The 12,329-nt window shown below is 40.6% G+C and overlaps 1 protein-coding gene across 6 annotated transcripts in view; it reads left to right on the top strand.

Moving 5' to 3' along the window:
* Positions 1 to 12,329, top strand: part of ATP10D (ATPase phospholipid transporting 10D (putative)) — a 113,027-nt gene that overhangs the window by 64,607 nt on the left and 36,091 nt on the right. For all 6 annotated transcript variants that reach the window (XR_016228876.1, XR_016228877.1, XM_089325375.1 and 3 more), the window contains 4 exons: positions 6,041 to 6,229; positions 8,305 to 8,914; positions 9,533 to 9,639; positions 11,759 to 11,885. Coding sequence is in view for 4 of the 6 variants with exons in the window: in XM_089325375.1 (XP_089181501.1) it covers positions 6,041 to 6,229; positions 8,305 to 8,914; positions 9,533 to 9,639; positions 11,759 to 11,885 (1,033 nt within the window). In the remaining 2 variants the exon portion in view is untranslated. The remainder of the gene's footprint in view (positions 1 to 6,040; positions 6,230 to 8,304; positions 8,915 to 9,532; positions 9,640 to 11,758; positions 11,886 to 12,329) is intronic.

A 12,329-nucleotide genomic window follows, 5' to 3' on the forward strand; every position in this document is an offset into this window, starting at 1 on the left:
GAAGGCTGTAAGGTGGTCCCCTTCATAGGAGGCAAGCGTGCAGCCAGAGAATGAGTGAGGCTCCTAGTTGAGTTCCCAGCAAGGACATGCCAGGCTTGGGAAGTTAGGATGTCATGGAGGCCCATGACTCCTATATCCATAGTACCTATTATAGAAATAGAAGCCTTCGGGGTCAGCGCTGTGGCGTAGCAGGTAAGGCTGCTGCCTGCAGAGCTGGAATCCCATATGGGTGCCAGTTCGTGTCCCAGCCGTTACACTTCTGATTCACCTCCTTGCTAATGTGCCTGGGAATGCAGCAGGAGATGGCACAAGTGCTTGGGCCCTTGCACCCACATAGGAAACTTAGAGGAAGCTCCTGGCTTTGTATTGACCCAGTTTCAGCCATTGAGGCCATTTGGGCAGCGAACCAACAGATGGAAGATCTGTATCTCTGACTCTGATTTTTCTGTCTGTCTCTGAAACTCTGCCTTTCAAATTAAAAAAAAAAAAAAAGAAAAGAAATGGAAGCCTTCTCTCTGCAAGTTAATGTGTTTTTGCTTCTTGAATCCTCTGGAGTTTCATTCAGCAGCATGTTGTTCATTCCACCTGGGATGCTCTTCTCTTAGGTGCTTCTGTGACTGTCTCCCTCCTGTCCTGGAGATCTTGGCTTAGATGTCCCATCCTCCATGAAGCCTTTTCTGCCACTCAGTCCAACGCATTTCACCCTAATCTTTGCATGTCTCAATCTAGAAGCATCTGATTATTTTTTATTATGAGATAGTTTGGATCAATCATATCCTTCAAGTAGAATGTGAGTTTCAACTAATCCTGCCTGCCCTGTGAAGCCCTGTTTTCCTTGAGGAGTATCTAGAACCATAGATAAACTATACTTACAAGACAAATAAACTCGTTAGTGGAAGTCATAGTGTCCTAGTGGACAGTGGTAGATAGCTGGGCCATAGTCCCCAGCTTTCAGTTCTGTTCTGCAGAGAGGAGTCAGACAAACAGGTGAATAATTGTAATCCGGTATTAAAGATGGAGTAGTTAATCTAAAGTATAGGAAGGGTATGATCCACTCTAATGGGGCAAGAAGGGATCAAGAAGAGATGCAAAGAGCCAAACTTGAATTAGGATTAATGAGTGGAAGTTTGCAGAGTAAAAGCAAGGAAAGGCATTCGGTGCACACAGCATCTGGGATGTGCAGGACAATAGGAGAATGTGGGGCAGTGGAGGAGTTGTTAATATGTGCTTATGTGGTTACTGGCTTTTTGCCTTTTTCCTTTGGATCTGTGACATTTAGGAATCAGAAGGGGCCGACAAAAGGCCTTTATATATTACTTAATCCAGAATTGCAGGGATGAGTTAGTGAGCCCCTAAAACTGGAGGGGGATGGCAGCAAGAAATAGGAACCTCCTGTACAGGTGGGACTAGAGGAGGAGAGGGAGTGCTCTTAAAGCCGCTTGGTCAGCAGCATCTCCCTTCTAGAGTGTCATGTTCGCCATTGACTGCCTATTTGTGGTTTTCCATAATCAATTAAAGTGGGGTTCTGCCACTCTCAGCTTTTTTTTTTTAAGATTTAATTATTCGAAAGGCAGAATTACAGAGAGGCAGAGAGAGAGAGATAAGGAGAGAGGTCTTCCATCTGCTGGTTCACTCCCCATATGGCTACAAGGGCTGGAGCTGCGCCAATCTGAAGCCAGGAGCCAGGAGCTTCTTCTGGGTCTCCCATGTGGGTGCAGGGACCCAAGTACTTGGGTCTTCTTCTACTGCTTTCCCAGGCCTTAGCAGACAGCTGAATCAGAAGTGGAGCAGCCGGGATTCGAATCAGTGCTCATTTGGGATGCCAGAACTGCAGGTGGTGGCTCTACCTGCTATGCCACAACACCAGCTTCTGCAGCTTCATTTTAATGTGGGTCTTCTTTAAATATTCTTTTCTTATTTTATATGTATTATTTTATTGTGATCTCAGGGCCTTTTATGGTCCTGAGATCCTAGATTTTTCCAATTTATTTTGACAATACTTTATTAGCACAGTTTTGCCAACGTGACCCACATGTACACAAACAAGTCAGGTACACGTGGCTTTGGCCAGCTTTAGTATTTTTTTTTCCTCATGGTTAGAGTATAGGCTTTTAGTCATACAACTATTTAATTTCCTGAATACCATGTTTTTTAAAATTAAAAAAATTTGCATGTATTTGAAAGGTAGAAATAGACAGATGAATCTTCTGATTCACTCCCAAATGCCTACAACATTCATATCTTGGCCAGGTCAAAAGCATGAGCCCAGATGGCAATCCAGATCCCCCACATGCATAATAGGGATCTAAGTTCTTAAGCCATCACCTGCTAGGGTGTGCATTAATAGGAAGCTGGAATCAGAAGTGGCACTGGGACTCAAACCCAGGCACTCTGATATCGGATGTAGGCATCCCAAGAGGCATGTTAACCACAATGTGAAATACCTTTCTCTTGAATGACATATTAATTGGCTTGCATCAAAAGTGTCTTAACCTATATAGGATGCTATAACAAAATCACCATAAACTTTATGGCTTATAAACAACAGGAACTTATTTCTGAAAATCTGGAGTCCAAGATAAGGACCCTGTCAATTCCATGTCCCGTGAGGGCGGCTCCCTATTCACAGAACAGGTACCTTCTGTCTATGTCTGCATGTGATGGAAGGAACAAGCAAGTGCCTGTGGGCCATTTTATGAGGACAGTAATCTCATTCATAAGGGCTGTGTCCTCCTAACTTAATCACATCCCCAAAGATCCCACTTCCTGACGCCATCACGTAGGGGTTAGGGTTTCAACATGGGAATTTTGGAGAAACGTTCAGAACATAGCAAATGGCATTGGTCACAAAACCAGAAGTTAAAACACCATCCATTACTCTTATATTCACTTCTGAATGTAGTTTGATCATTATGTCCTGAAACCAATTATTAGCCAATGCTGGGATCATGAATACAGTTAAATCCCTATTAACATCTAAGATCTCTAACTCAATCCCAAATGCGCTGTAGCCAACAAACAGCTCTACAAAATAGAATGTGAGTGGTTGTATATACTAGCGTCTTCTTGGAGATTCCTGATGCCTGTTAAATATTCCGAGAGTCAACCAAAAAGCTTGTTTAACTTAAACAATGATTAAGCTTACGTCAGTATGGAGCTCTTTGTGTTTTGCTTATTACTTGTTAACATTCTGAGGAGGATGCCTTGGAAATAATGCCCACAGCAGTACTTGACAGTGTAATTATAGGCTGTAATGAAAATACAAGGGATATTAAAAAAACTTCATGAAAATGCATATTGTGGAAAAACCTATGCATAGATTTCAAAATTTATTTGCAGAAAAAAAAAAGCTTCCCTTAATTCCACTTTCCATGAGCTTTTGGAATTGCCCTCCTACCACACAACAGTTTCCAGGCATCCTTTGATTGACTAAACATTCAGTGAGTAAAAAATTTTTTCCATCTTTACCTCTCTCTGTTGCTGGCTTTTTGGCCAGGAAGTCCTTGAGGCTGGAGCTGCCCTCTGAGCGACTGAGAGTCAGCCCAGGTGTAACCTCGGTGTCACCGAAAGCAGGAGATTCGAGAGGAAAGAAGCCAGCTCACTCACAGCCCACAGAAATGGGCGTCTCTGAATGCTGTCAAAATGAAACAGCATTCAAACCTCTGCTAAAGCAACCATCAGGACAGTGGAGATTCATCTATTTGGACAGAAATTTAAGAATGATTTGTGGCAAAAGAAAACTCACACCATTTTTTTTAAGACTTATTTATTTGAAAGGGAGAGATAGAAAGGTCTTCCATCTGCTGGTTCACTCACTAAATGGTTCCAATGGCTGGAGCTGGGCCAAACCAGAGCCAGGAGCTTCTTCCAGGTCTCCTACGTGGGTGCAGAGGCCCATGGCCCTAGGACATCCTCTGCTGCTTTCCCAGGCACATTAGCAGGGAGCTGGATCAGAAATGGAGCAGACAGGACCCGAACTGGTGCCCATGTAGGATGCCAGCACTGCAGGCAGAGGCCTAACCTACTAAGCCACAGAGCTGGCCCCGAATACAGAACTTTTTAACCTCTTATGAGCCTCCTAAGCTGCGTGAACTCTTAGGTGTGTCATTTGAGAAGAAAAGAAAGAAAAAGAACCTTAAATTACTTGGGTTCCTGTTGTGCTGGTCTCATCTCAGTCTTTTCTCTCATCTACTTTGAACAACAACCTTGGCAGATAAGTCATCTTAATATTGTACAGAAAACAAAATGCAGCTCAGAGTTCAGTAAGCTGGTGTGCAGTGGTGCTCAGACCTGAACTCAAGCCTGTACACACTGAACTTTTTTTAAGATTTATTTATTGATTTATTTGAAAGGCAGAGTTACAGAGAGGCAGAGGCAGAGAAAGATATGTATATATGTCTTTTATATATATATCTCATATATGTGTGTGTGTGTGTGTATATATATATATACACATATATATATGCAATATATATGCAAGAGAGAGAAAGAGAGGTCTTCCATCCTCTGGTTCACTCTCAAATGGCTGCAATGGCTGGAGCTGTGCCAATCTGAAGCCAGGAGCCAGGAACTTCTTCTGGGTCTCCCAAGCAGGTGTGGGGGCCCAAGCATCTGGGCCATCTTCTACTGCCTTACCAGGCTGTAGCAGAGAGCTGGGTGGGAAATGGAGCAGCCGAGACTCGAACCGGCACCCATATGGGATGCTGGCATCATGGGTGGTGGCTTTACCCACTACACCACAGTGCCGGTCCACACACATTGAACTTTAATCCCGTGCTTTTCTTGTTAAATCTATACTGGGCCTGAGGATAAGCCATGATCTGAGTCCGGGATCACACATCTCCCTGTTTCATTCTTCACTGCCCCTGACTTGCCTGCTCCTCTGGAATGCAGTGATGCTTTTGTAAAATGTGGATTCTGAGCAGATAATGCCTCTTCTGCCTCAGCTGAAGAATTTCAAAAGCATTCACCTCTGTGGTACCGGATTACGATCAGCTTTCTACCACAGCACTCCTTTGTTAAAATGAGTACTCACGAGTGCGAGCGGCATTATGTTAAACAGTATGGAGTTCTTTTTTCCAACAACAAAACTTCTTAGCGGAAAGCTGTACTAAGAATCTTTAAGAGGAGGGCCTATTTGGTGATGAGAAATCGGGGAGAATCCTTACCAATGTCTTACAGAATGGTACTGGGAAATGCTGATTAAATCTGTTAAGCGACTTAGAATTTTTATTTTGGAGATTTGGCTTTTACAATAACAGTGACTTGATCCAGAAAGATTTTGTTATAATCATGTGCTGAAATAGCATCCTCACTTTAATAGGCGCTGGTATTCATCAGTTGCTATTGGATGAAATGACAATGTGTAGAATTCTAGGTGAAATAAATATGTCTGTCACCATATACTTCAAATGAGAAAATGTTCAACTAGATTTTAGTGGAAGGTATTGTTCCTGGCTCTTGTTTAGTTCAGTGATCAAGGTAGCCCTCATTAATAACATCCATTCTAGATTTTGAATTTGTATTTTTATATACTGTTTTCCATTTTCACTCCCCTTGACACTTAATATCTTCAGGGTTTTAAAAAATTTTTTAGAAAAATAAAGTTCACCTGTGTTAAATCAACAACAGGAATCACTGTGCACCTACTCCACATGTAGGGTCTCTGTCCTTAATATGTTGTACTATGTGAATTAATGGTAAAACTACTACTCAAACAATACTGTATACTTTGTGTGTGCAGGTGCAGTCTGTTGAAATCTTAGTAAATACTAAGTTGATCTTCTGTATATAAAGATAATTAAAAATGAATCTTAAGAATGGGATGGGAGAGGGAGTAGGAGATGGGACAGTTTGTAGGTGGGAGGGAGGTTATAGGAGGAAAAGCCACTATAATCCAAAAGTACTTGTGAAATTTATATTTATTATAAAAGTTTTCTTTAAAAAAGTAAAGGTCACCATCTCATGCTTCATTTAGACCCTGGTCCATAAGATTACTTTTCATGTTGATTTTAATAACATCTTCTTACTGGACCTTCAGGAAACAGATGTGGTCCCAGATACCAGACTTTTGGACAAGTTTAGTCAGATTACACCTCAACTCTTTACTCCACTGGATGAGACCACCCGCAATCCACCTCTGGAGACCTTGTACATCATGGACTTCTTTATTGCATTGGCTATTTGCAACACAGTTGTGGTTTCTGCTCCTAACCAACCACGACAAAAGGTAAGGTCTCTAATTCAAACAAAGGTAACCTTCCAGTTGGGCTGAAATATATCTGGCTAGTCTTGTTATAATCATCATCATAATAATTAATAATAGCCAATAGCAATTATACAACATACATTCAATACTTACTCTGTGTTCTGCATTTACCATGGCCTAAGTGATTTGCTGGTATTACTATGTTTAATTCTTGCAGCAACCCTGTGATCCAGGTACTATCACTCCACTATTCTGCATTTTATAGATGAAGTTAAGTAGTTTGCTCAAGGTCACAAACTGATTTGTGGGAGAGGTAGGATTTGAACCTTGAAAGTGTGGCTCAGGGCAACTATACTTTTAGCCTTTAAGAGAATAGCTGATAAGAACAGTTCATTTTGCTTTGATTCCCTCACCAAATGAAAATCTCCTTTGAGAGTTCTGAGATCTCCAACGTTATATTGTGACATTAAGAAGAATATAGAATATTGGATTCATTACCATGTTTAATGATAATATATCTTTTCCAAGTATAAGCTGAGTTAGTTTTAACTCAGCCTAAAATCCAACAGATCTAATAATATGCTAAGACTCTGCAGTTCCCACAAAAGATGGATTTTTAAAGTCTATTTGTCGCTTAGAAGCCATGGAAAGTTCATTTCCAATTAAGAAGGAAAACTTATTTTAGAGGCTGGTGATTCACTGCTTGCTGTGCTGGCTTCCTTGTGTATAACTATCTCCCCTTCTGCACACATCTACTTAAAATTCAATTTGCAGCACAATCCAATTAAATTTTAATTTTCCATCAGATCATTTTCTGTTGGCAACTTCAGAGGTGGTCATATTTAACATAAAAATAATTTACTTCCAATTAAGCTGCATTTGATAGAGACAACTGTATTTTCATGAGGTTTGCCTTGAAAGATGCTCCATGAAACGTGATTATGTAACTAGAGAATAAATTGCCAGATATTCTTTAGTTCCTCGACCTACCATTCTCTCTGTTTCTAAAGCAGGCTTCTTAGGTTGTTTCCTGACTGAGAAACAGTATTAGCATATGCCTAAAGAACGTGTTATTCTATTGCCTGAAAGAAAACCTCCATGGGCAGAGAAGAGCCAAGTCTTCTTGGTATTTTGGGGTAGTGATAGGAAGGCCGTGAACAAGGAGCTAATCACAATTCATGACGAATATAGATAGTTTCACTCTTCTTTGCATTTCTGAGTTGCTCATAAATTCGAAAGTTACCAGTATGACATCCTCAAACTGTCAAAAAAATTACACATTTTTAGGAGAAAGCTTTTTAATTCCCTGGGCATTTATGAAAGAGAAAATTTTAGGATATGACTGATTGGTCCAAGTTTAATCACTGATAATCACAGATGAAAGTTAAGATCTAAAAGAAATTGGGGCATGAATATGAAAAAGTTCTATAGAAATAGAAACTCAAATTCATATGTGATGTTAACTTTTCTTCCTTAAGCTACTTAGTTTATCGGTCTGTTTTGTTAAAAAAAAAAAAAAAAAAAGTCAACATAATAACCTTTGACAGAATTTGAGAAGTAGAGGAAGAAAGTAATTTGTTAACCCTTAAATTTCTTGTAGTTTTTTACTATGTGTGTTGTTACTTCTTATTATATTTTTCATAGCTTTTCCATTATTGACCCATGGTCTTTATAAACTTCATTTTTAAATCCCAGATATTTCTATATATTTTTATGATTGAACACTTAATTTGCTTATAATTTTTAAGTTGTTAGTGTTAGAATACACACAATAAAGATTATGATTTTTCTATATTTAGAATAATTTATTTCAGAAAAATGCTATCATTATGCCCAATATTAGCACTTTACTATCCATTGTCAAATTTCTTCCTAAGTGGTTGTGGGATTTACAATGTCATTAACAACTTTGTACACTCTTTTCATTTTGGCTTTTATTTTTGTTCATGCTTTCAAATTGTAAGTCTGAAGCAGGTTGCTAGCCATTGGAGGTAGTGATAATTATTTTCATATCTAATTTTTTCCACGTTCGACTTCAAAGTCATCATAAGCTGCTTTTGACTGGATTGCTGAGACCTTCCTAAACTCTCTCCTAGATCCGCCTCTCTTCCCTGAGTGGAATGCCCAGTAAGTCCTTGGAAGAGATTAAAAATCTTTTCCAGAGATTGTCCGTCCGGAGATCCAGTTCACCATCCCTTGCCAGTGGGAAAGAGTCGTCTTCTGGAGTTCCACACGCCTTTGTGAGCAGACTGTCTCTGTTTAGTCGGGTGAAAACCGCGTCACCCGTTCAAGAAGAAATCTCCCAGGTCAGCGAGAGCACCCACAGCCCCCGTGACTCAGCTTGTGGCAGAGAAATGGAGGAAGAAGACGGTGACACAGGCCTCACCAATGGCAAGGTGGAATCCCTGCCTGGACAGCCCCTGGCTTCCGACCTGTGTTATGAGGCAGAGAGCCCAGATGAAGCAGCCTTGGTGTACGCGGCCAGGGCTTACCGATGCACTTTGCAGTCACGGACCCCAGAGCAGGTCATGGTGGACTTTGCTGCTTTGGGATCGTTAACATTTCAGCTCCTGCACATCCTGCCCTTCGACTCCGTGAGAAAAAGAATGTCTGTCGTGGTGCGGCACCCACTTTCCAACCAAGTTGTGGTGTACACAAAGGGTGCTGATTCTGTAATCATGGAACTGCTCTCAAGGGGGTCCCCAGGTAGGTTCATGCAGAGCTGAGATGCCAGTGACAGGAAGAGCCCAGAGGCTAAAAAGTCACCCTCAATGGTTTCATAAAGGCAAAGAAGTAGATCATTAGGAATCAGTCATACTTGGTGAGTTAAGAGGAAGGTGGCTAGGATTTTATCGGAAAGCAAATAACTTTGTGGCTATGCCTATCCAAGTTCAAATCTGGACTCTGTCATTAGTTGTATCTTGGTAAAGTTATCTAACTATTCCATGCCTGATTCTTTAATAAAGTGGGTGTTATAGGACCTCCATTATCAATGCTTGAGACGGTAATGACATGCTATCTGCCAAGTGCTTAGCATAGGGTAAGGACTTGACAAATGACAGCAAGCATCCATATAGTCTGTGATTATCTTTATTGATGGTCAGGGAGCAGTGTAGATATTAAATTCTTAGAACTTTACCCAGTGAGAAAGGAACAAGGCAAAGATTTATTTATTCAGAGAGTTATTTTTTTTATAGGTACATGTTTGGGATTCAAAACTAGAAAAGTCTTATATTATTGTGGATTAAACTACCATTGCATTTGAAAACGCATCTGTAATTGGGCGGATGGGTAGGAACACCAGGGTGTTGTTCATTATTTCAGATGGGGCGACTGCAGAAGAGCAACAGATGCTAATAAGGGAGAAAACTCAGGAGCACTTGGATGACTACGCCAAACGAGGACTGCGCACCTTGTGTATAGCCAAGAAGGTGAGGCTGCCGGGTCCAGCCCGTCTGTCTTGTTCTTTCCCTCATTTAACCACCATTTACTGAAGACTAGTGCGTGTGGAACCCTAATCCAGGCATTGGATGAGGGCCTTGGGACCGAGTCTCTTTGCAGCTTCTCCATTCCACATGTTAGTATGTCGGGTTTTGTTCCAGAATGTATAGTAAGAAGGGTGCCTAAAAGTTATATTCTCTAAGTTCTCATATGTTTCAGTGTATGAGGGTACTCCAAAAACTTGGTTGAAAATGGAATTAAAAGATTAGTTTGGTGCAATTTGTTTTTGAAATCCATGCCTATGACAGCTCTTCAAGAAGTTTGTAGAAAATGCATATTTTGAAAACACTATGGACCATTTTGTATCTGTGAGTGCCTTTATATTTAAACAGTTGTTTGGCTAGACACAAAACCCTCTGGATCCCACTTCCTCCTCCTCAGAACATAGAAAATATTGCTCCCTATGTCTTTGGAAAGAATGAGGCCAGAGAGTAGCTTTAATTTTCCCCCTTATAAGTTCTTGGTATTTTTTCCCGAAGTCTTGAGCTTACTAAGTCCTAGTAAGCTTATGAGATATCTCAGCATGGATTATTCTCTGTGGAGAATATTACTGGGACATATTATATCCTTTCTAAATAAAAATTTAAAGAATAAGAAAGAGCTCCAAGAAATGATTTGAAGGATGTTGTTACCAGGATCTCTCTTTTCTTTTCCAAATTCTGGTTATTAGGGGCTCTGTTAGAGAAAGTGGGGTCTGTTATAGACCCAAGGAACTCCATCAACCAGCTGTGGGTAGGGCCAAAAGCCTCCCTCACTAATAGCTGTAGGAAGACTAGGGTTCAAGGTCAAACCAACCCTGCCTTTTTAGACGAATGATCCTGTCCCTGATAAAAAGGTGCTATATTAAATGTTAGATTCTCCCAAATTAAAGTAGCTTGTGGGAAAGACTGAGCAGATACAGAAATGGCTTCAGCCGCTCCACACCATCCTCTCTTCATGGCAAAAACAAAGGAAGAGTTATCATTGGGTCTCCTTCAGGAATTCCACTTGATTAGTATTTGGAATAAGACTTTCTTGCTTCACTACATGGCCTCTTTCTTTCTACTTTTACAAATACACTAAAAATATATTAAAGATGCTGCCAGCTGCAGAGTCCCTCCAACTGACCCATCTTGACACCATAGCCTACCTAGGCAGCTCATGGCAAGAGCCTCAGGCAGTCACTGACATCATACATAAGAGTGTTAATGATTAAATTAACAACAGGAGTCACTGTGCACACTACCCATGCAGGACCTCTGTCCTCAAAGAGTTGTATTAGGAGAGTTAGTAGTAAAACTTGTTCTCAAAGAATTAATTTTGTTTTAGTTTATTGAGTGGAGGATATTCTTATGTCTCGTACGTTATAGTTACGTCTAAGTGCTCGCAAAAGATGTGTCATTCTTAGGTTCTTCTTCAAAGTTAATTAAGTTTCTCAAAAAATAAAAGAGAATGCTAAAAAGTGAAATTAACTTTGAGATGCTATGACTTTGAACAGCCCTTGTCTGGGCTATTGAGGAACAGTTTTATTTTTTTGTCCTTTTTCTTTCTCACACAAAGTATTCAACTCTTTACCTAGAATAGAGTTAATCTTGTGTATAAAGTTAATTGAAAATAGATCTTAGTAAAATATAGGACAGGGAATAGGAGAGGGAGGAGGAAGAGGGGTGGGAGGGTGGGTATGGTGGGATGAATTACTATGTTCCTAAAGTTGTGTTTATGAGACATGCAAATAAATAAATAAGCACCCTGGATTCTCTCCCAATGGCATTTTTCCTGGTTTAATTAAACAGACAAATCCACTTTCAGCATGAATGGTGCCTGGAATTCCCTGGAGAAGCAGAGGCAAAGGACACCGTCCGTCATTAGCATTGCACTAGTCTGATCACAGAGTGTGGACAGCTCATAGCCAGGTGGTGGAGGATATGGGTCTGGCATGACTGTGCCCATGGGGAGAAGTACCTGAAACAAGTTGCTGGCTTAAGATCTTGCTAAAAATCAGTCCTAGTGGATCCTGCAAGATCATATGACCCGGCTCACAGCTTTTTTCTTTTCTTCCTCCTCCCCTAGGTCATGAGTGACAGTGAATATGCGGAGTGGCTGAGGAATCATTTTTTAGCTGAAACCAGCATTGACAACAGAGAAGAGCTGCTTACTGAATCAGCCATGAGGTTGGAGAACAAACTAACATTACTTGGTAGGTAGCTTATGGGATACGGCCTTGAGAAAACACCGGCTTCCTTTAAATGAGTTACTTACTCACCAGAGCCTCCTTTTTCCCATTTTGATCTAAGAAACACCTTTGGTTCTGCTTTCATTGTATAGTCCAGCCAGTAGCCAGAGTCCAACCCTTTCCATTCTGTTTTCCACTGAAGTGAACTAGACTTCATTTGTGATGGGATGATGGTGGCCTTTCTTCCGATTATTTAAAACTCCACTGCTCAATGTAGAGTGCAAAGTCAAATACCAAGGCTTAAGAGAAGAAGAAAGCTGAAGTTTCTTGCCAGGCATTGAATAATGCACTCAGTATGTGAAATCTTTTTTTTTTTTTTAATCTTCACAACAAATCTCCATCTTACTTAGAGAAATTTGGGGCATAGTGCAGTTCAATGACTTGTTCAAGGTCACATACTAGTAACTG

This window comes from Oryctolagus cuniculus, chromosome 2 (genome assembly GCF_051225735.1).
Source record: "Oryctolagus cuniculus isolate XC-2025 breed Fujian yellow rabbit chromosome 2, ASM5122573v1, whole genome shotgun sequence".
Lineage (NCBI taxonomy): Eukaryota > Metazoa > Chordata > Mammalia > Lagomorpha > Leporidae > Oryctolagus > Oryctolagus cuniculus.